Below are 21001 nucleotides of genomic sequence, written 5' to 3'. Positions count from 1 at the left end.
GGCTACAGACTTGCTTGGTATGGTCCTAGGAGACTGGCAGGCTTTCTCTTCTGTTTAGTTTAGTCACCAAGGTTTCAGTAGTCATAGCAACATTCAGTCTCCAACAATGACCCTAGGCCTAGGAGTTGGTTGGTCACCTGGTATTGCCTCGGAGATCTGAAGGGAATCCTGGTTCTGTAGCCGCCTATTAGTGACAGGCAACTCTGTGAGCAAGGGCCACAGTCCTTATTTCAGGATTTCTTCTGTTGGGGCCCTAAGAGCATCTGTATGGTTCTAGGTCCAGGGTATTCATGGTTCCACCAATTTTCTTAGGCAAATACAGAAAATATACCATATGCTTATTTTATTGAAAGACAACTATAAAAGAATGAATCATACATTTTAATAGTTCATTTTATTAAATAACCAATTTATAAAGTCAGACCAGTGCATTGGCTTGTTAAGAGGGAAACATTCCTTCCCATTATCCCATAGTATCCCCAATAAAGGAGGGGGGATGGGATTATGCCAGGTGTCAGAACAGTTTCTTTTACTCAACTTATTCACAACAGTATGTAATGAAAATGGAAGGGCAGATCCTTGCACTTCCAGAAAATCTGTTAATGTTTCAACACACCTTCGTTTAAATAGACCACAAGGGTAAGTTGTTTCACATACCACCCACTGCCATACCCTACCTTCACCACCAGCTCCTGTCTGCCTTTCCCACCAATCACCTGAGATGCTCACAGTTCTCATTTAACTGTATGTAACAAAAGGGTAGATAACGGAAGCAACAAGCCCCCTCATCTCAGCTCTAACGTTTGGGATTAAATACTCTGGAACAGGGCAATGAACTATGATCAAAACCAAGTGAGGATCTTTCCGGAAGGCTGGACAGAAACACTAATAATTGAACTCAAAAAAAGTACTGGGAAAGAACAGTTTTCAGCTGTTAATTCGGAAACGTCCCATAAGAAAGGGCCTCCATGAGTGAGCTCAGCCAATAGAGTCTGGGCCTGCAGAGCCAGATAACCTGAGGATTGCCCAGCATGCATACTGTACTCTGTCTGGCTCAGTCTACAGCGAGAGTCCTTCAGGTCCATCACAGAGTACTCTCCAATGTATTATAGTTGTCCTTAAAGCTCTTCAATTCGAGGAAGTGCTTGGCACGTTTACTCTTCTGATTGGATGGGAGGTATGTCACCTGGATGGTTGTTGGGGAGACTTCAGGAGACTGGGTAAGGTCTTTGGCTGCTGACTGGTGGTGTCGCTGAGAACTCCCACTTCGTGCTTTGACCCTGAAGAATACAAAGGGCAGGTCACTGACAGCATGAGGAATAAAGAAAGCAAACAATTCAGGACTCATCCCATTCTGTAAATGTAGCCATAGCCACAAATGGTCTCTGTCCTTTCTTGAAAACTAGTTACTAAAATCCCATCTAGTGTTTTAGAAACAGCCGAGAAATGAATTTTCCACTGAGTCTCTGCCTCTCACTCAACCTTTTCCTCATCTTACTACATGTAGAAAAACTTTTAACTGCCAATTCACCTAATTTAGGTAAGTAGCTAATAGGCCCCCAGTTCAAAGACAGTCTTTTAAAAATTCAATACCAAAAAATAAGAATAGCAGCAGTATTGGGTACTTAAAACATATTAAAACATTAGACTTGGTATTTACCAATATTAGAAAAACCTTACATGGAGTCGTATCATCCGTCTTTCAGTATTTAGTAAGTAACCTGCCTAAGGTCACAAAGCTAGTTAACTGACAGAGAGCTAAGATTCAAACCTAATTTTGTCAGATTTCAAACCCTTTACTCTTTTCACTATAACCACTGAGCCTTTTTTAGAAACTAGAAATCAGAGGCTGAATTTTGAACAGGTCACCTGTCTTAATTCTTAACCAAATGTCCTTTTAATCACTGTTCTAAGTACGTTTTTAGTAGGAACTTTTGTGTTTAAGAATAAGGTAAGTTAATTCTTAGGACAAAGGGAAGACAGTATAGACATACCCTCTTATCTCTTGAAAAAGAACCATAATTCAACACAGAAAAGATACTCTTTTATGACTAATAATATTTTATTCTAGATTACCTTCCCCTCTACACTGATCACTTTCATTTTAACATTTGGATAATTAACCTAATTATGCTTAACCAAAAAAACCAAACCTGGTGCTGTTAATTCCGACTCATGACAACCCTATGTGTAACAGAGCAGTACTTCACATGGTTTTTAAAGAAATCCCAAACCAACGTCATGATTCCTCTCCTGTAACACTTATACCCAACAGCTCATTCTATACTGTTTTGGACAGGGTTATTAATACTGTAAGTGGTAATAAAAAAGGGTGGCACTTACCTGTTACTTTTATTGGACTAAGGCACAAAAGGAAGACCCCTAAAACTCTGGAAAAGGAGGAATCCCTGTGTACTAAAATCTTTATTCCCTTTGCTACGTCATACCAATTTTGACATTTTACTTGGCTGGGGGGAAAAAAAGAGAGATGCACAAAAGTCCAGTAGCTTATACAGTATTATCCGCTTTCAATGTGAGCAAGAAGCAATTCTAATAGTCTAAGGACTTGACGACTCTTATAGTATCATAGATTTTTATTCATTTTTTATAGAGGTCATCTCACTGTGGGAACAATCTGGAACTACTGTATCTTCTAACAAAATGGAGCCAACCTGCCAATCCTCATTGACATGTTCCCCTCCCAACTCACGCAGTGGCCAGCTCAGTCAGGGCCTCCTGATAGTGTAAGTACTCACTCTGGCCAAAAACCTGAGGAAAGAAGAAGGAAGAAAGGATCTTTCAGTCTAGGGTACCCTTTTAGTTCCTTGAAAGTGTAAGTGGCCAAACAGCTTACCCCTGTCCCGTAGCGGGCTGTCTCGTAACCATCCAGCAGACTATCGATGAGGGCCTTGCGCACACCCTTGAAAGGAGTACTAGTGTTTCGAAGATCTAGCAGGTAGGAGCGAAAGTTCTTGCCCATCAGGGATCTGGGATGCCGGCCTTCAGCATGAAATGGGATCTCTGAGGAGATAACAGCATAATGATACCCTTTCTAGTTAACTTCCTAAACTTAGAAATAAGTCCAATGTAAGTTGAGGGAAGAGGGGAATTCTAATAGAATTAAGACCAGAGGTATAAAGCTGTGTATTATTGGGGGAGGCAACACAACTGTAAGCTATACCAATAATACATCATCCTGTTTACCCCCCTACTTACTTACCCATCCTGATATTAAGGCATAGATTCTATTTTGGTAGAAAGACAGTGTATATGACAAGTACTCACAGAATGAAAAAAATTCAAGAACCATCTAACCTGATAGTGAAAAACTAGATGTTGCTTTTTTAAAAAAATTTTTGAAAAATAGTACATATACACGATGTTTTTCATACATTCAATTCAATAACATTAATTATGTTTATCATGTTGCTCAGGCCACCTATTTTTTGTGGAAAACAAACTATTACCATATAGCTCATGAAACTAAATGTCTCAAGAAAAAAGAACATTAAAAAAAAAAAAAAAGCCATTCTTTAAAGAAGAAAAACTTGCTTATATCATTAGGCAAAAGAGTAACCTAGTACTCTCTAAACTCTAGGTAATTCATGTTAGCAAGGGGATGTGCAGAAAGGGTAAATTCTAACAGAAATAAAGTAGGTTCATGACTCTTTTCCTCAGATGAGTTTCCAGGATCCTGGAATGGATCATGATGGATGGTCCTTACCAGAGGCACGGATGGCATCCAGTGCTTTCATCCTGTACAGATAGTTGTAGCAATCTGCTGAGAAAGAGTCTGATGTCAGACATAACTCTCAAAAGCTCTCCTAAACTCCAGCAAGCTAATAAATTGCCTTCCCCCATCAGATATACCCAATGTGGAGTTAAGTATTGTGTCAACTTGGCTGGGCCTGGTTGAGTGGCTGGGCAGCTGGATGTAGTATTCCCCACGATGAGACTGGTAATCAACTCCATGGTGGAATCTACTGGAGCAGCTGAATTGCTGCCTTAGGGATGTGGTCTGCTTCCAGTACGTAAGATAACTTTGAGAAAAGTTTCTGAGCTTTTTGGCACGCTTGGACCCTGCATGTAACCTAGTCTTTATTCAGCAGCCTACCATATTTCCTGCTGATCTTTTTTTAAATTGTGATTTGGGTGAAAATTTAGAGGAAATTCACTTTCCATACAGAAGTTCACATATGCTTTGTCTTATGACAATGACCACAATTCACCGCAATGCAAGAGCTCCCCTCCCACTTCCTCTCGACAGTCACCTCTTCCCTGTGTCCATCCCTCCATGCACCCCTGCCCCGAGCTGTCTTCCTGTGCATAAGCAGCCCTTCTTTCTCCCATGATTATTCTCTCCAAACAGTGTATCTACCTGAGGTAAATGTTCAACTCCTATGACTCTCTTTTGCTTGGCTGAAAGCCATAAGTGTGGGTTCAATTCCAGACCTGAAGGGGCAACTAGGGGCCATGGTCTCAGTGGTTCCACCAGGCTCTATCAGAACAGCAAACCTGGTCCCTCTCTTTTTTCTTCCAAATGATTTTGAGTTTTATTCCACATTGTTCTCCCTCTATCCGGGATTTCCTACACAGATCCCCCTCCAAGTGACTGACAGTGTTAGCCAGTTTCCTGCTGATCTTAGGACTGTCTCTGGACTTGAACCAGTAGCCTGCCATGTTTGGTAATCTTGGGACTGTGCCATTTTATTTGTCACCCTTGGGTTTGTCAGCCTCAGCAGCCAGCAGCTGCCTGACTGAAGAGACACCGCCAGTTCCAGTGGGCCAGGAACAAGAGGCACAGCTGAGCCTAAGGTCAAGGGACCTTCACCCAGCCCTTAGAGCTGGCACTTTGAACTCGGACTTCTGACCTCCCAAACTGTGAGAATAAACTCCTGTATGTTCAAGCCACCCAGTCGTGGTATTTTCTGTTAAAGCAACACAAGAAAACAAAAACACCCAATAATAGAAAAGCCACAGCTGCTGCTTTTGCCAGCAACTATATTGACAACTTTAAAAGCAAAGGAATTCAGAACTTGTAGGATTCCTCTCTGAACATCCTCCAAGAGAGCTAGCCACATACTTTGATTTCCCTGGGTTTCCAGCTGTAGTAGTCTGGCATCATCATCTGCAAGGAGCTGGGGTTCATATTTGATATCTTGAACTCTGGACAGTCGAATATCAATCTCCTCTTTCAGATCCTATTCAAGTGGGGAAAAGAATATATAATGAGTTTATACTGTAATATGTTTCCCATCAATCTGGAAATGGAGCAGAGCAAATGACCAACTATGACAACAGAAGCAGAAAAATTACAGTTACCAAAATCGTGAGGATGACTAGAATCTAAAAAAGAATGGGATTAGGTTCTCTAAGGAACTCTCCAAGCTGCACATCTCTTAGCTAGCTCTTTTAACCTGCCAGAATCCCTTCAAGCATTATAGCATCAGCATTACTTCTGACTTTCAGTTGGACTAAGATTTTTTTTTAGCTATAAATTTCCTGAGTTGGGAAAAAATGGACAACTCGAAATCATATATACTCTAAACCTATAAGGAGTATGGGGGGGGGGCTGTTAAATCTATAATAGCTTGAGGATTATCCTACCTGGTAGTTGTTATGTTGTTGTTACATGGCATGAAGGTGGCTCTGACTCATAATAACCCTATGTACAACAGAACGAAACAATGCCTAGTCCTGTGCCAGCCTCACAATGCTTGCTATACCTGAGCCCATCGTCACAGCCACTATGTCAGTCTGTCTTGTGGAGGGCCTTCCCCTTTTTTGCTGACCCTCCACTTTACCAAATATGATACCTTTTTCTAGGAATGGTTCCTTCTGACATGACCAAACCAGGTCAAATGAAGTCTGGCCATTCTCCCTTCCAAGGAGCTTTCTGGCTACTTCAAGGACAGATTTGTTAGTTCTTCTGGCAGTCCATAGTACTTTCAGAATTCTTCATGAACACCACAACTCAAAAGCATCAACTGTTCTACATTCTTCCTTATTCTTTGTCCAGCTGCAAAGGTGGTGACTGAAAATACCATGGCTTGGGTTAAGTGCACCTTAGTCTTCAAAGAGACATCTTTGCTCTTCAGCACTTTAAAAAGGTCTTTTGCAGCAGATCTGCCCAGTGCAATAAGTCATCTGATGTCTTGACTGCTGCTTCCATTGGTGCTAAATGTGGAACAAAGTAGTATGAAGTCTTTGACAACTTCAATCTTTTCTCCATTTATTGTGATGCTCTGCTTATTTGTCCAGTTGTGAGGATTTTCATTTTCTTTATGTTGAGGTGTAATCCATACTACAGACTGTAGTCTTTAAACTTCATCAATAAGTGCTTCAAGTCATCCTCACTTTCAGCAAGCAAAGTTGTGTTGTCTGCATATCACAGGTTGTTAGTATGTCTTCTTCCAATCCTGATGCCATACTTTTTTTTCATACAGTCCAGCTTCTTGGATTATTTGCTCAGCATACAGATTGAGTAAGTATGGTGAAAGGATACAACCATGATACACTCCCTTCCTGATTTTAAACCATGCAGTATCCCCCTGTTCTGTTCAAGTGACAGCCTCCTGATCTATGTACAGGATCCTCATGAGCACAATAAAGTGTTCTAGAATTTCCATCTTTCTCAATGTTATCCGTAATTTGTTAGGATCCACACAATCCACCTGGTGGAGGACCACAGAAATTCTAAGGGCTACTTTAAAAAAATAAAAGCACGTTTTAAAAGTAGGTAATTCATATTCGTGGTATAAAATTCAAAAGGTACTAAAGGTTCTATCCTTCACTTATCCAGAAGCAACGACTGTTTTATCAGTTTTATATCTACCTCTGTTATCTAAGAGGATTGAGGGTGCCCCAGTATTTTTAACTCTTAACTTCCACTGTGAAATATATACAAAATACATACATTTTAAATAATAAAAACCATTAAGATGGACAGTTGTATCCACTATCAAGTTTATGAAATGGGACATTACCAATGACTGTGAAGCCCCTTATGCTCATCCTTGATTGCATGCCCCCTCATACCTAACCTAAATTAGTTAACAGTTCATTCTTTTGTTTTAAAATATAAATAAGAAGCTTACTCTGCTTGGTTGTGAACTTTACATAGATGGAAAAATACTTTTAATTCCTCTGCAGCTCAATTTTTTAAAGTAATTTCTAGGTCAAATTTACATACTAATTAAATGTATCCATATTAAGTTTACACACTGATGAGTTTCAACAAAGACACCTGCTAAACCACTATCCCAAACAAGATATAAAACATTCCCATCACACAAAATGTTCCCAAATATGCCTTTGCTTTCCCTGCTGGCCCCAAACAACAAGAATGTGCTTTCTATCTATAGTTTTACCTGTTATAATCTAGATTAAGTTTTTAAAAAATATATCACAAACACTGCTGCTATGAAAAATCTCTTAAGTGTCTCCTGGTGAACATAGCAAAAATTAATTTCTCTATGGCAGAAGTGGATGGAATTACTAGGTCATGGATTAGGTACATGTGCAATCTTACTCAATAAAGCCCCCAATTATTTTCTAAAGTGGTTTTACTAATTTAAACTTCCACTAATAATAAATGAGGAGCTCTGGTGGTGTAGTGCCTAAGGCACCTGACTGCTAACCAGAAGGTTGGCAGTTCAAACCAACCAGCCACTCCTCAAAAGGAATACTGAGCAATCTACTTCTGTAGAGATACTGCCTCGGAAACCCAAGGAGGGTTCGCTATGAGGTGGAGACAACTCGACGGCACGTAACAACAAGGCAATAGATGAGAATTTTTTCAAAAACAAAAGAAATCTTGGTCTCATCTGGTACAGAAACCCCTATAAAGCCAAGGTTTTCATTGGGTCCTCATGTACTGTAAATCAATTCTATGTCACTCCTATGGGAAGCAGTTGGCATTTGAAGAACTGAAGAAATGTAGGAGGAGCACTATAGAGGTTTCAGACCATGACATATACCTTGTGGCTTTGCAGGTGATATATCAGCAAAGAATAGTGAGATAAAGGAGTAATAGCTTAATGAAAGATTAACACTGGTCTAGGAGTTGGGAGAATCATGTACTAGCCCTAGTTTTCTAACTAACCTGCTGTTTGTTCAACCATGAATTACTGAGTTCCTACACATAGGTCCTGGCTTTACAGCAGAGAACAAAATTGGCAATGGTGCCTACATTCTTGAAGCTTAGTCTAGTGGAAGGAGGAGGCATTAAACACAGACAGACAAACATAAATGAAAAATTGTGGTGAATACTATGAAGGAAAAAATCTGGGTACTATGGGAAAATAAAGAGCTCTGGTGGCATAGTGCCTAAGGCATTTGACTGCTAACCAGAAGGCTGGCAGTTCAAACCCACCAGCCACTCTGCGGAAGGAAGGCTGAGCAATCTACTTCCATAAAGATTTACTGCCTCAGAAACCCAAAGGGGTCACTATCAGTTGAATTTGACTCAGTGGCAGTGAATTTGGTTTTTTGGATGGGAAAATGAAGGGAGAAATCTACTTTAAATACTAATTCCTCTTTTGAGGAAGTAACATTTAAGCTAAGATCTAAAGAATGAATGAACTGGACAAGTGACAATCGGAAAGATCTTTCCAATCACAGTAACACCACATGTATAGGTGGGAAATTTGACCAGTGTAGCTAGATTGCAATGCATTGATCAGAGAGACAGTCATAGAGTACTGATTGAGATGTTAGCTTTAAAATGCCTTAGACATCTACAAAAAAATGACAGGTAGGTTGCTGGGTATTAAGTATGGAATGCAGGAAAGAGATATGTAATAGAGAAAGATATTTCATTTCACCTGTAGATATTTAAAGCCAAAGAAAATAATACAATTACCTAAGAAGAGATTGTAGAAAGGTATGAGGCCATTTGGCTATTCATTTGCTATATATTCTTGACTTAAGTTGCTTTCTTATTTTGAGTTTGTTTGTATCATAAATGGCAGTATTAGATGTTTTATAGGGTCCTTATAAATCTAAAGTTCTGTAAAGGCTGACCTTCTCATTGCTCTGGGTGAGGCTAATTCTAACCACCCTAACTGCATCCTAAAATGAAACCAAACAAACCAACCAACAAATGAAATACTGGGTAATTTAAGATGAGTTGGAAAACATCTTACTATAAAGTTGGGAACGTTAATGCAAGCCTGTCATTCTGCAGATGCCAGAACTAGTTTATGGGTAACCTACATGCTATACCAACAGCAGTGAGCAAGTAAGCCAGCTCTCAAGCCTGACAGTTACTGCTCAATAACCATAGTAAGCATGATTGGAACCGGACATCAAAAGAAAGAAACTAAAGTCTTCTTCGAAGGCAGAAGAGATCTCATTCTTGCCCCTAAAAGATCTGGAAAACCAGGCCTAACTCGTGTCTTAAGAACCTACCTTGGGGGCATTGTGTCCCACAGGGACATGAGGTCCCCTTCGAGATTTCATTGCAAAGCGCATGATTTGCCTCTTCACAAAAATAAATAGCAGTACAAACACCTGTCCAAAAAAATACAAAATTAAAGAATCTTTCAAACACAGTAAAAACAAAAGTCATGCTTTCATCCCAACTCTCCAAATTTGGGCTTTCAGGGATGCTCTCGGGTAAAATCTGGGACAAAACAAGGCAGTTAAACGGGGTGGACCTGTAGAGGGGAAGCGTGGGGTTTATCGTTCCGGAGCTTTTCGGGAGGGTCCTGAGCCAGGGGCGGGGCCGTCCTAGTCGGTGATTTAAGCTCCCAGATGTTTTGGGGATAAAAGTACAACGCCCAGAAAAAGCGCAGGTGAGTGTATGGAGAGTGAGTTTAGTTCAGGAGGCTCTTTTCTGAAGTCAGACGCGACAGCAGGAACGGGGTAGGGGATCTTCTCACCAGGCTCCCGTAGGCCATCACCAGCACGACATTCACCCCGGACAGCCAATTACTGCCGGACGCCATGGCCTCCCCACCCCGCACAGAGCTGCTTTGGTTTACCCCGTTGCCCTGCCTCGTCAGCCCGGGTTCCGCCGAGGCAACGGCGCCTGGTTTTCCCGAAGCTCCCCGGCCATTTCCTTACGGGGGAAGACCAAGCGAGACCCGGCCTAAAAACATGGCGGCTGGGGGCGGGGGCAGGGGGAGAACTACGCCTTCCCGCTTCCCCTAGCACGTGACTCAGGCTGCAATGGCACCCGGGAGCAGCGAGGGCGGAAACGCGGAACTACGCCAGTAAGAGGAAGTGGAGGCCATTCGCGTGTCACGTGGTGAAGGCGGTGCCGCCGTGGAGGAGGCGGGGAGGAAGCGCAGAGCCAGAGTGAGGTGTCTCGTGGCGGGTCGGCGCGCGCACGTTTGCGTGCGCGTTCCTTTTCGCGTCACGTGCTGGGGGACGCAGGAAGGCAAGTGGGAGGGGGAAGGCGCGAGAGCGAGCGCGAGAGGGAAAAGGAGGGAGGGGGGTGGGGAGGAGGGAATCTTATATCACGTGACAGGGGCGGCGCGGCCCGGGGTGTCAGTGTGGAGGAGACTGAGGTAAAGTTGGGAGCGCAGCGGCGTTGGCGGCGGCGGCGGCGGCAGCGGCAGCGCGGCGGGGCCGGGTATTGTCCGCGGCCCCTTTAAATCCGCGATCTCCCTTTTACCCTCCCTCCTTCCTCCCCTATCTCCTCCGTATCCCCCTCCCTCGGTAGGCCCCCCCGTTCGTGTGTCCCCCCCGACTGTACACCCCCCCCTTCCTGGTCGTGCGAGCCTTAGCCTCCCCCAGCTCTTGTCGGCCGCCGGAGGTTTTGTTTATGGTTAGGTTCGCGGCCTAGTGGGCCGCGCCAGAGCCGGGGCCTCGATTTGGGAGCGTGGCCGGGGCGGGGCTTGGGGCAGCCGGAGGGGGGGGGGCATGCGGCTAGAGCTTGATGAGGGGAGAGCGAGAAAGAGCGCGAGCGAGGGAGCGAGGCCTGGGCTCTGCTTGAGGTAGGGCCTTTTCTCGCCCCTGGTCGGTGCCTGTGAAGAAGACGAAGGGGCCTCCTCTTCCAATCCTCTGCGGGCCTCCCCTGATCCGATCCGGATCCGGCTTGGTTTGGGGGCGGCGAGGGGGAGAGAGGGTGATGGGGTGGAGCTGCCCCAAACTCCCCCATGTGGCCCTCAGTTTGGTGTGCCGAGGATTAATTTGTTCCGGGTGGGAGATAGGGAGGCGATGGCCCCATGGGTTCCCGATGTGGCGCCGAGGGGGGTGAGTCTTCCATCCTCCACGCGTGGGCTTGCGTCCCCTCTCCGTTTCCACCCTCTTTGTCAGCTCCTCTTAATACCTTTTCGTCTTTCTCACCGTTCTAGCTATTGAAATATATTTTTACTGCTATATTTGGCTTCCTGGTGTCCGTTGTGTAGTTAAGGGCACCCCAAACAATTACGATGTTATTTGGGAAGCTGGACATGGAGGCCTCCATAGGGTGTATTCTACCTAAGGGACGTCACTGGAGCACTGGGGTATTTGTTCACTCTTCTCATAATGGGACAGCAATTCCAAATTTTTTCAGACCCTTCACCTTCTGGACAGTCCCTAAATTGTTTCGAAAACTGATGTCACAAATGGGAGACTGCCGCTTTTCCACCATTCTTGAAATCTAGCCACCTCTGGTGTAGGATATTGAAGAAAGAAAAACAGCACAGGAACGGGCGTGTTTTTTTTGTGTGTTGTTGTTGTTGTTAACGATTTTGCGTACGACTCTCCCTGATTTTTAGATGTAGAAATCCCTTTTTGGTCTCCTTTGCCCACCCACATTTTCACTCCTTATATCCTGCTTTAGGGAAATCTGATGCGACTTGCCGGGAGGTGTTGAGGGTCCGTGACAATCATCTTTACTAGAGAACTAACGTTTTGGCTCTGGGTGGGTTGATAAAAGTGCTTTGAGATCCTACACCATTGTCCTTAAAGATTAGACTATCCCAGTGATTGTTTCCGTTGTGAACGGGAAATATTGCTGGTGTGTATAAATTAGCGATGAAAGACCTAAAAATGTACCGTTTTGGTTTTGTTTTATAAAGCCCCTTTTTGCTAAATGTGTCTTAACTGGGAAGTACCTTTTTCTTAATAGATTTAAGTTGTTGGGAACGGGGATGCAAGGGTCTTTTCAACAAAGCACCTAGGAAATAATCTGTTAGAGGTAGCAGGCTTTATCCAACTCAGTTCAGCTTCAGTTTCTGAATTGTATCACAGGTTAGATTGTAAGCCCCCTGAGGGCAGTAACCAAGTCCTATTGTTTTTTGTATTTCTTGAAGTACTGGACACATAGTAGTTACTCAATAAATACTTGTTATTTATTTTTTTCAGTAAAATTTCTCTGGCTATTTTTTTAAGTAGCTGGTTTTCATAAAATGGTCAAGGGCACTTCTCTTGAAACCTGTGTTTACTCTTACACTATTCCTTTGGTCTCTAATACTTTTCACCATACTTTTAAATATTTTTATTCTTTATGAAAGAGTTTAAACAGGATTTCTCACTTCCACTATGATGACTCGGTATGTGTCTGCTTGCTACTAAAGGCAACCAATTCTATGCCCCCAAGAGATCCATCCCAGATTGCTTGGCTTTTGACCTGTTACTATCTAGGGGTAAAATTTTCTTAGTCACACATTTCAAAGCACTTGTAAGAGAAAAATAGAAGTTAATAGCAAAATTATCAGAAAGATTTCTTTTTTCTTTCCTAGTGAATTATGTGGCTTTCACGATGACTTTCTAATATATTTACGTCTGGCTTGGTACAGCATGGGAGCCCTGGTGGTGCAGTGGTTAAAATACTCGGCTGCTAATGGAATGTTCAGCTGTAGGAATCCACCAGCCACTCTGCGGAAGACAGATGTGGCAGTCTGCTTCTCTAAAGGTTTACAGCCTTGGAAACCCAGTGGGGCAGTTCTACCCTGTCCTGTTGGATTGCTATGAGTCAGAATCTACTCCACAGCAAAAGGTTTAGTTTTGGGTTGGGTACCATATATGCAGTTGTTCATGCTAACAGTCATGCAGTTTTGTCTGCATTATAACATGTCTTCATGAATTGAAATCACGTATGGAGTAGAAAGTAGTCAACATTTGGGTTGGGTGGGAAATGACTATTTCCATATTAGAAACTTTATTTTAGAGCCAGTTTTAAAGTATAACAGTTTTCGTCTAGTCTTAACTTGATAATTTCTCTTGCTCATTTGGATCCACGAGAATTCAGACACTTTTTTTTTTTTTTTGTAAATTAAGTGTTGAAATTTGATTATACTGCAGCCTGGGAAAATGGACTACTCTGTAGCAAATAATTCTGTACTAGCTTGAAATACTTACTGGTCTTTGTGTGCACATGTATGTTGAGGGAAGAGGTAATGAATGGTTAAAAATTAGCCCTGAAGCTGCCTTTCAAATTTTTTCTTGGTGATAGCAAATGTAGTAGTCTAAATTTTTAATGACCATGTCAAAAACAAACAAGATAAACCTATGCAACCTATTGCTACAACGTGGTGAAGAATTTATCCACTGGGAAGTCAGCTTTGTGTGACATCCAGGGTGAAATTCACTTTACTAACTGTTAATTTTGGAATATTTCTTTAGAAGCTTTCCCTCTTTCTCCTTCAAATCAATGTCTTTTGGGCAGTCTTACAAATACCTTGTGTAAAACCTCATTTATAAAAAAATTAAATATAGAACAGGAAAGTATAAACTTGTTCTCTCTGGAAGGCAATAAAAACAATGCAGAGTAACCTCTTACTTGGAATGCTTCATCATATGATGAATGTTTTCTTTGTTTACTAAAAGCAGCAGCTGAGATTGCATTTTATAAAACTAAGTATGAATGAAGCAAACTTGAATTTAATAGAATCCTTGTTTATTAGAAGTGTTATAACAAAAACTATGATCTGGTTTTGAGAGGGTCCTGTGTGTTCTGTCTCTTTTAAAGACTCAAGTCATTTTGTCAACAGTAATGTCTCAAGCGTAAAGGCCCTTTCTTCCACATAAAACTTTGTGATAGAAGCTTTTGGTTGGGGACAGATTTGGGATTCTCTGTACATTAAGGTGAGTCATGGGTATTGGTTTCTTGAAGCAGTAGAACAGAAGACCAACAAAGGCAGCTGCAAAAGCATTGTTTGGAGTTATTATCCAGGGAACTGAGATCCTGGGCAAAGTAACTGGGGCTAATATATACCCTGGTGAAGGCTGTGGTTAAAATGCAAAGAAAAACAAAAACCTATAACATGCCGAGGAATAGAAACTTGAGGGAAGAAAGAGGCTAGATTTGAGATTGTCCTTTCCCAAGCAAGTGGAGGTTTCCCAATCAAGTGGAGGTTACATGCAACTTATGTGAAAGGCTTGTAAGGCAGGTAAGACTGTTTTCTTGGGTAGACTGAGTACCGTATTTAAATTTTTTTTTTTCTTTCTTCAGAGCATAGATTGATCCCCTTCGTGGAAGGCTTTGTTTCTAAGCTTTTCTATCTTTCTTTCTGTCAAAGCCACTTAAGATACTTTTACCTGTGTGGAAGCTTCTGATTTATTAACAAGGTAGCAAAACTTCGCAAAGCTTGCTTAGAGGGGAATTAGTAAGCAAACCTTGCCTGTAACTTGGAAAGAAAAAAAAAAGCTATTAGTAAACTACAGTGAGCACTCATTTATACGTGCTTTATAGCATAGTGGCTAAGGCACTTGACTGCTCACCAGAAGGCTGGCGGTTCAAACCCACCAGCCACTCCTCGGAAGGAAGGTTGGGCAATCCTACTTCCGTAGTGATACTGCCTCGGAAACCCAAGGAGGGGTCGCTATGAGTCGGGGCCGACTCGACGGCAAATAACAACAACATACATTTCTTACACAAATACGGAGTAACAGCCATAGTTCCTTAAGGAATTTATCAAACTGAATATGTGTCTTAGGAATAGATGAATCTTTTTGGTTGCTCCTTTGAAGAAATGGAAGTGCTTGATGGTGAAGGTGCTGATGAAAGAGAGCATTTTGCCCACATTTAACATCTAAACTCTTTTTTTTTTTTAATCTTTCAGTATTCTACCTTGTAAATACTGTTATTTGTATATACTGTAAATGATGACATCGGTGGGCACTAACCGAGCCCGGGGAAACTGGGAACAACCTCAAAACCAAAACCAGACACAGCACAAGCAGCGGCCACAGGTAAAGAACCCAAGAGATATAGATCCGTGAATAGCCTTGCTGGTTGATCCTGCTTTCCATTCAGTACAGCATCATTCTGTGTTTTGGGTTATTAAATTGGGTTCTTTATTCTTGTTTTCTAGATCTTGAGTCTTTTTTACTTAGGGCTTGATAACTTAATGATGTGTTCTGATGCAACAAGCTTTTTTGTTGTTTAATTCTGCATTTATGAGGCTTAGAAAGAATGGGTCCAGTGCTTTGTATTTCTTAAGGTAGTATTTCACTTCTGTTATGTGGACCACTTTAGTGATTCATTTCTTATTTCCTAGGCCTTCCACCTTGATACCTGTCTAGTCAGCTTTTATCTTGCCTTTTTTTCCTTCCAGATTTTATCCTTTGCTCTTGTCACCTAACTTGCCTTTTTATCTTCCTCATTGGTCTCACTGGTTGAGAGCTTATCTGATTTTACCTTTTCCACAAGGAGCTGGCATCTTCACTATGTTCCTTCAAAATTAACAAATGAGACACCCTTGAATGTTGCTCAGTTTTAAGTTTTAAAGGAGTAAATTAACCTCCTGGGTACTGAGGTTTAGATGTTTTGCTTTGTTTTTGTTTATAGTTTGATTTGAATAAGTATTTCCTTAACCAGTTTGGCATTTGTTGATCTGTACTATGAAGGAAATGTTTATATTTGGTTATGGTAAGATAAATTGAGTGAATAAGGCTAGAATTTTCCCCTTACTCATTTTTCTTTCACCACTGTTTCCCAAGTGAATTTCTAGCAGAACTTTAGTGTTTAATCTTGATCGGGACAGTAAAATTCTTGATACCTTATCAATATACACTAGATATACTCCGTCTGCCCTCAAACTAAACCTTATTGTATTCTCAGTCCTAATAATAAGAGTAATGACAGAAACAGGAATAAGATTTGTCCATGATTTTATAAATAAATGCATTAATATGAATTAAGGAGCAAATGTTTCAAAGTAGTGCTATGCTCCCGAAATGAAAGACCCTTAAATTAAGAACATTGGTTTTGAAAGATCCTTGCTTTTTTAGAGTTTGTAGAATAAAACAGTGGCAGTTTCACTTTTTTTTTTTTTCCCCTCATTTCACTGGAGTCCCTGAGTGGCAAAAACTATTAAGCACTTGACTGCTAACCAAAAGATGGTTGGTTTAAAACCTCCCAATGGAGCCTTGGAAGACAGGCCTTACGATTTGTTTCTGAAATTCACAGCCTTGAAAATCCTATGGAGCAGGATATCTGCGCACATGGGGTCTCCATCAGTTGACATTGACTTGATAGCAGCTAACAGCAACAACAAATGGTGTTTCAGTTACTTGGTACTTGGTCATTTTTAACAAGGAAATGGAAACTGGGAAATGGGAGGGGTTTGACTACGTAACGGTATTTCTCTAAACTATCACCTCTTGATTCCTAGGCCACTGCAGAACAAATTCGACTTGCACAGATGATTTCGGACCATAATGATGCGGATTTTGAAGAGAAAGTGAAACAAGTGAGTATACCACTAATTTGCTAGAAGTTGTGGGAAGATACATCAGAATTAAAACACAGTTAAATAACATAGATGTCCACCAGGATACTTTCTGCTGTAAGCATTGAAAGAATCATGACCTGAAAAATGTTTAGCCAATAAATATATGCTTCCATTGTCTGATTTTACCGTACTTCTTTGGACATATATCTTGTTCAAAGAGATTTAGTCTTAATTTTAATCTCTTGTTTGTTGAACGACTTTCTTGATGCCATTTCACAGCAGTTTTGATTAATTGTGGCATCTAGGGAATGCGGAAATTCTTGGTATTTTGAAGCCTATGTGTTTTAGGGTTTGATTTTCTATTTCATACTTAATTGTTTGATGGCTTTGTGAATACTTTGGACCCTAAGCCCCAAACCAGAGATGGTTTAGGGAGTATATTATCAAAATGCTATCTACATATTTTGGTTTTGAAGTCTAGTTTTTCAAACTCAGCTCTGTCTTCTCCCTTTTCTCTTTGCCTGGTTTCCTTTTGTGGGGTGGGGTATGTGTACAAGATTGCTTATTATGGTTGCTGATCTTTCTCTTTTAGTTGATTGATATCACAGGCAAGAACCAGGATGAATGTGTGATTGCTTTGCATGACTGCAACGGGGATGTCAACAGAGCCATCAATGTACTGCTGGAAGGAAACCCAGACACGGTACAGTGCTAGTAAAGGGTTCTAGAAAGTGGGTTCCCATTTGGGAGGTTAGTCATATTTTAAAAATAGCAAGTAGGATAACTCAGTGAATCAGAGTACTTTATTTTTCAAGTAGAGTAGAGAACTTCGATGAAAGTTACTTGCTGCAGGCTGCAAATAGTAAAAAATTATGATATATTCTCTTTATGGGAATAACAGTAGTAGGGAAAACAGATGAAATCAGTCTCCTCTAATTGGCCTGCAATGAATTGTTCATTCCAAGCTAGTGACTGTTTTCAAGACAGGATTACTCTGTATTAGAGGTGTTGTTTGATAGTTTTGGTTATTAAGGAACAATCCTGCTCATCTTTTTTATTGCTAATGAACAAAGTCACAGACTGCTATGTTATGAAGTCAAGCCATTCCCATCAGTGTCACCTTAACATCTCACAGTATTGCTTCATTATGTGAACTTATGTTTGTTGAAGTAACAGAGATAAATAAGCTTTACAGCCTGTTGCCCATCCCTTGAGATGATAAAGGAATATCTTAGAGGCTCTCTTCCTTGGAATTCAGAAAAGTTGCTTTCATCTCTTCCTCTCCTTTCCACTTAATGAGAATTGTAGGCTATTTTATATTTCTGTGTTTGTCTTGTCTTTGTACCAAATTATAAACCCCTTAAGAACAGGAACACAGCCTACCTAATCTTTGGATGTTCCTGCAGTACTTGGAGAGCTTTTCTTTTCTTTTTGTGTTGAACAAGCAGTGTATCATAAAGTCATTTCATCTAGTCAGTCTTACACTAGGGCTCTTTGGTGGGAATAGATTATCATAGTATATCATTAGGGGTACTGACTTACTGAGGTAAGTATTTAACTTGTGGTTAAATGCCAGAGGGTTGTCAGTTTCTGGGAAAATGGGCTATTCAATAGTGAAAGGTAATTTGTTTTTAATTGTAGATTGAGAATTTATGGATTTTTTTTTAAAGTGTAGTCCTAGATTAAATTATGTCATTGAACTTGAAAGTTCACTGCTTGGACAATCAAGAGTGGTACTTTTGGTTCATTTTGAATGTACTCTAGGTTAATTGTCTCAAGGTATTTTGGAGGCTATGAGAAGGAACTACTCACACTTTTAAAAAAGTCTTAATGTTTTTATGTGCATGTTATATTTTGTTTTACCTTGCATCATCATCTACCTAATGCTGTAAGTCTGACCTTCCATAGTGTCAAAAAGGAAAACAAGCTGTAGAGTGTAGGCCTGTATCACAAATTAACCAGCTACTAGTGAAACCCAATGGGAAGCAAAGTCATGCCAGGGATGGTGGATATATTTGGATGGGTGAGATTAAATCAGGAAACTGACAGTGCTTTGGGGAAGACCATAGTAATTCTTTTTCTTTATAGAACTTATCTGGGACCAACAGCTAATAGGGGAGGGAGAAAGGTAACAGGTTGCTGGGTTTTGAGACAGACTAGTATAAACTCTGGTTAGTTACTGAGGACTCTAAAAGTTGTTTTATTGTTTCCAGGATTCCTGATGCCTATTTAGCTAGAAAGTTAACATAATTTATCAATTGACACTACGCTGAGCATAATGTGTAATATGGAATCAGCTTGGCTTGGAAGTCTAGGCAGCAAGAAACTGCTGAGATCTAGGTGGATACTTGAAATCTTTTTTAAAATTATTAATTTAGTAAACTGTTCATAGTAGACTATTTAAAATATATAGCTATGCTAGTCTAAATACTTTGAAATTTACTTTTAATAAATTAAAACATGATTTTTCAAAGGAAAATAAAGAGCAGTGAAATGTCTATAATTTCATCACCCAGAAAAACCAGTGCTAAGACTTTGGTGTATAACCTTCCAGAGTTGGGTGGGTTTTTTTTTTTGTATTTATATATGAGTATCTACATTGTGATACTCAAACTCAAGTGTGTTTATTTTTCTGAAGTGTTTATTTTCAAAAAGCAAAAATTTGTGAAAATACTGGAAGAATAATGAATTATTGCAAGCTTTTGTATATCTGTTGTTTACTCTTTGAGGACTGAGCTATTTGAAAGTAAGTTTTAGATAGTATAATAGTTTATTCCCTAAATTCTTTAGCATGCTTCCATTAAAGGAGGATGTTCTTTTATAGAACCACAATACTGTTATCACAGCTGAGAACATTAATAAAACTTATGGTATCTAATACCCAGTTTAGTTCCAGTTAGCTGTTCATGAGTACCAGGGCCATTGTTGTTTTGAGTTGGGTAGTAACTGGGATAGTAAATGTTTGGAAGTTTTGGTATTTGTGTTGGAACTTACACAGATTTTCTGCAGTACTTGAAACATGTAAATCAAGGGATGTTTATGTTATTTAAAATGTTTCATTTCAGAATGCTAATTTTCTTGAGAAATGAGTGTTTTGCACAGGTGTTTTGCTTATTTTCCTTGCTACAAAATTTTTCTCCTGCCACATCTGATGCATCACAGATCATTATTCTTTGGGAGAATTGAGTTGGGTTATATTAGTTTGGGAAGTATGAGGAGAGCAGAGTGGGTAAAACCTGAATGGAAGGCTTCATATAACTGGGTGTGCTTTCCTGACTGTTGTTTGATCCTTTTTAAAATAGTGGAAATTACTTTGTGTGTAGGTAGGTGAGTATAGTTGTTGTTTTCCTCCTAAATTCTGCATTGTTTGATTAGAAAATGTCCCCCAGAAGTTGTTCTTGAGTTCAGAGTTAACTTTTAAAAACTTTGTTTTCTTTTTTTGTTTTATTTGACATGAGTAGATTAACTATAAAAAGTCAGGGATCAAGAAACTAAAGCAAATTAGTTGAAGGAAAGGGACCAGTAACTAGGTTCTTTTGACTAATCCTCTGAGTGACTGAACTAAATAGAGATCATAATGATCTTTTTAGAAGCGATCCTTGCAGTCTATTAGTTGACAGGCACCTTCCCTACAAAGAGGATTTCAGTTTTGGCATTAATAGGTGTAGAATTTGTTTTAAGATTCTGTTTGTATTCTGCATATAAACACAGGCATAAACTAGTGTGTCTTAGACAGAGATGTTGAGAGGAGAATGGTTAACCCAATCAGTCTTGGCTTTCATCATTGGTGTCCTTAAGCAGCCCATTTAGACATGAACACTCTGCCCTTCTTTAGCATTCCTGGGAGATGGTTGGGAAGAAGAAAGGAGTCTCAGGACAGAAGGATGGTGCCCAGACGGAATCCAATGAAGAAGGCAAAGAAAATCGAGACCGTGACAGAGACTACAGCCGGCGACGTGGTGGACCACCAAGACGGGGGAGAGGTGCCAGCCGTGGACGAGAGTGTATGCATGGGGCTTTATCAAAACCAGCTGTGGGTCAGTAATGTTGAGTCTACTCCAGGGATGTCAAGACCCTGCTACGCAGGACCCAGGAACCATTGTATCACCCCTTTGCTTTTTTGCCGTCATCTCTTTTGAGACCTTGGCATTTCTTGCATGTAGGCTTTTCCAATGTTAGCCACTAGTTTGGCATGAAATTACCCTGTAGTCTGTTGCAAAGGTAATTGATTTATAGCTCAACGTTGTGGTTAATCACTATTCCCAAAGTAATCCTCATGTTTTATCCTTCCACCTCATTTTCCTTTATTTTTGTCCCCCCCCCCAATATACATAACAATTACATGTTTATATATGTGTATGTATATATATATTCTAGTGACGCTGCTC

The 21001-nt window shown here is 40.6% G+C and overlaps 2 protein-coding genes across 2 annotated transcripts in view; one reads left to right on the top strand and one right to left on the bottom strand.

The window, feature by feature from the left end:
• Positions 1-1084: 1084 nt before the first annotated feature.
• CUNH1orf43 (chromosome unknown C1orf43 homolog) lies at positions 1085-9950 on the bottom strand. The gene is made up of 7 exons (XM_007948538.2): positions 9885-9950; positions 9412-9513; positions 5084-5201; positions 3725-3778; positions 2855-3021; positions 2711-2769; positions 1085-1280 (listed from the first exon to the last, which is right to left on the bottom strand). Exons 1-7 carry the CDS (start codon positions 9948-9950, stop codon positions 1085-1087), a joined length of 762 nt encoding a protein of 253 aa, XP_007946729.1.
• Positions 9951-15039: 5089 nt separating this feature from the next.
• UBAP2L (ubiquitin associated protein 2 like) overlaps positions 15040-21001 on the top strand; it is a 40837-nt gene continuing 34875 nt past the window's right edge. Inside the window, exons 1-4 of the mRNA XM_042782012.1 lie at positions 15040-15129; positions 16554-16631; positions 17206-17316; positions 20449-20650. Coding sequence (XP_042637946.1) covers positions 15040-15129; positions 16554-16631; positions 17206-17316; positions 20449-20650 — 481 coding nt within the window. The remainder of the gene's footprint in view (positions 15130-16553; positions 16632-17205; positions 17317-20448; positions 20651-21001) is intronic.

The sequence above is a fragment of the Orycteropus afer genome, unplaced genomic scaffold (genome assembly GCF_000298275.1).
Source record: "Orycteropus afer afer isolate SDZICR_OR568_19922 unplaced genomic scaffold, OryAfe1.0 scaffold00217, whole genome shotgun sequence".
Classification (NCBI taxonomy): domain Eukaryota; kingdom Metazoa; phylum Chordata; class Mammalia; order Tubulidentata; family Orycteropodidae; genus Orycteropus; species Orycteropus afer.
Note: the sequence above shows the minus strand (reverse complement) of the source record. Positions and strands in the feature narration are given on the sequence as shown.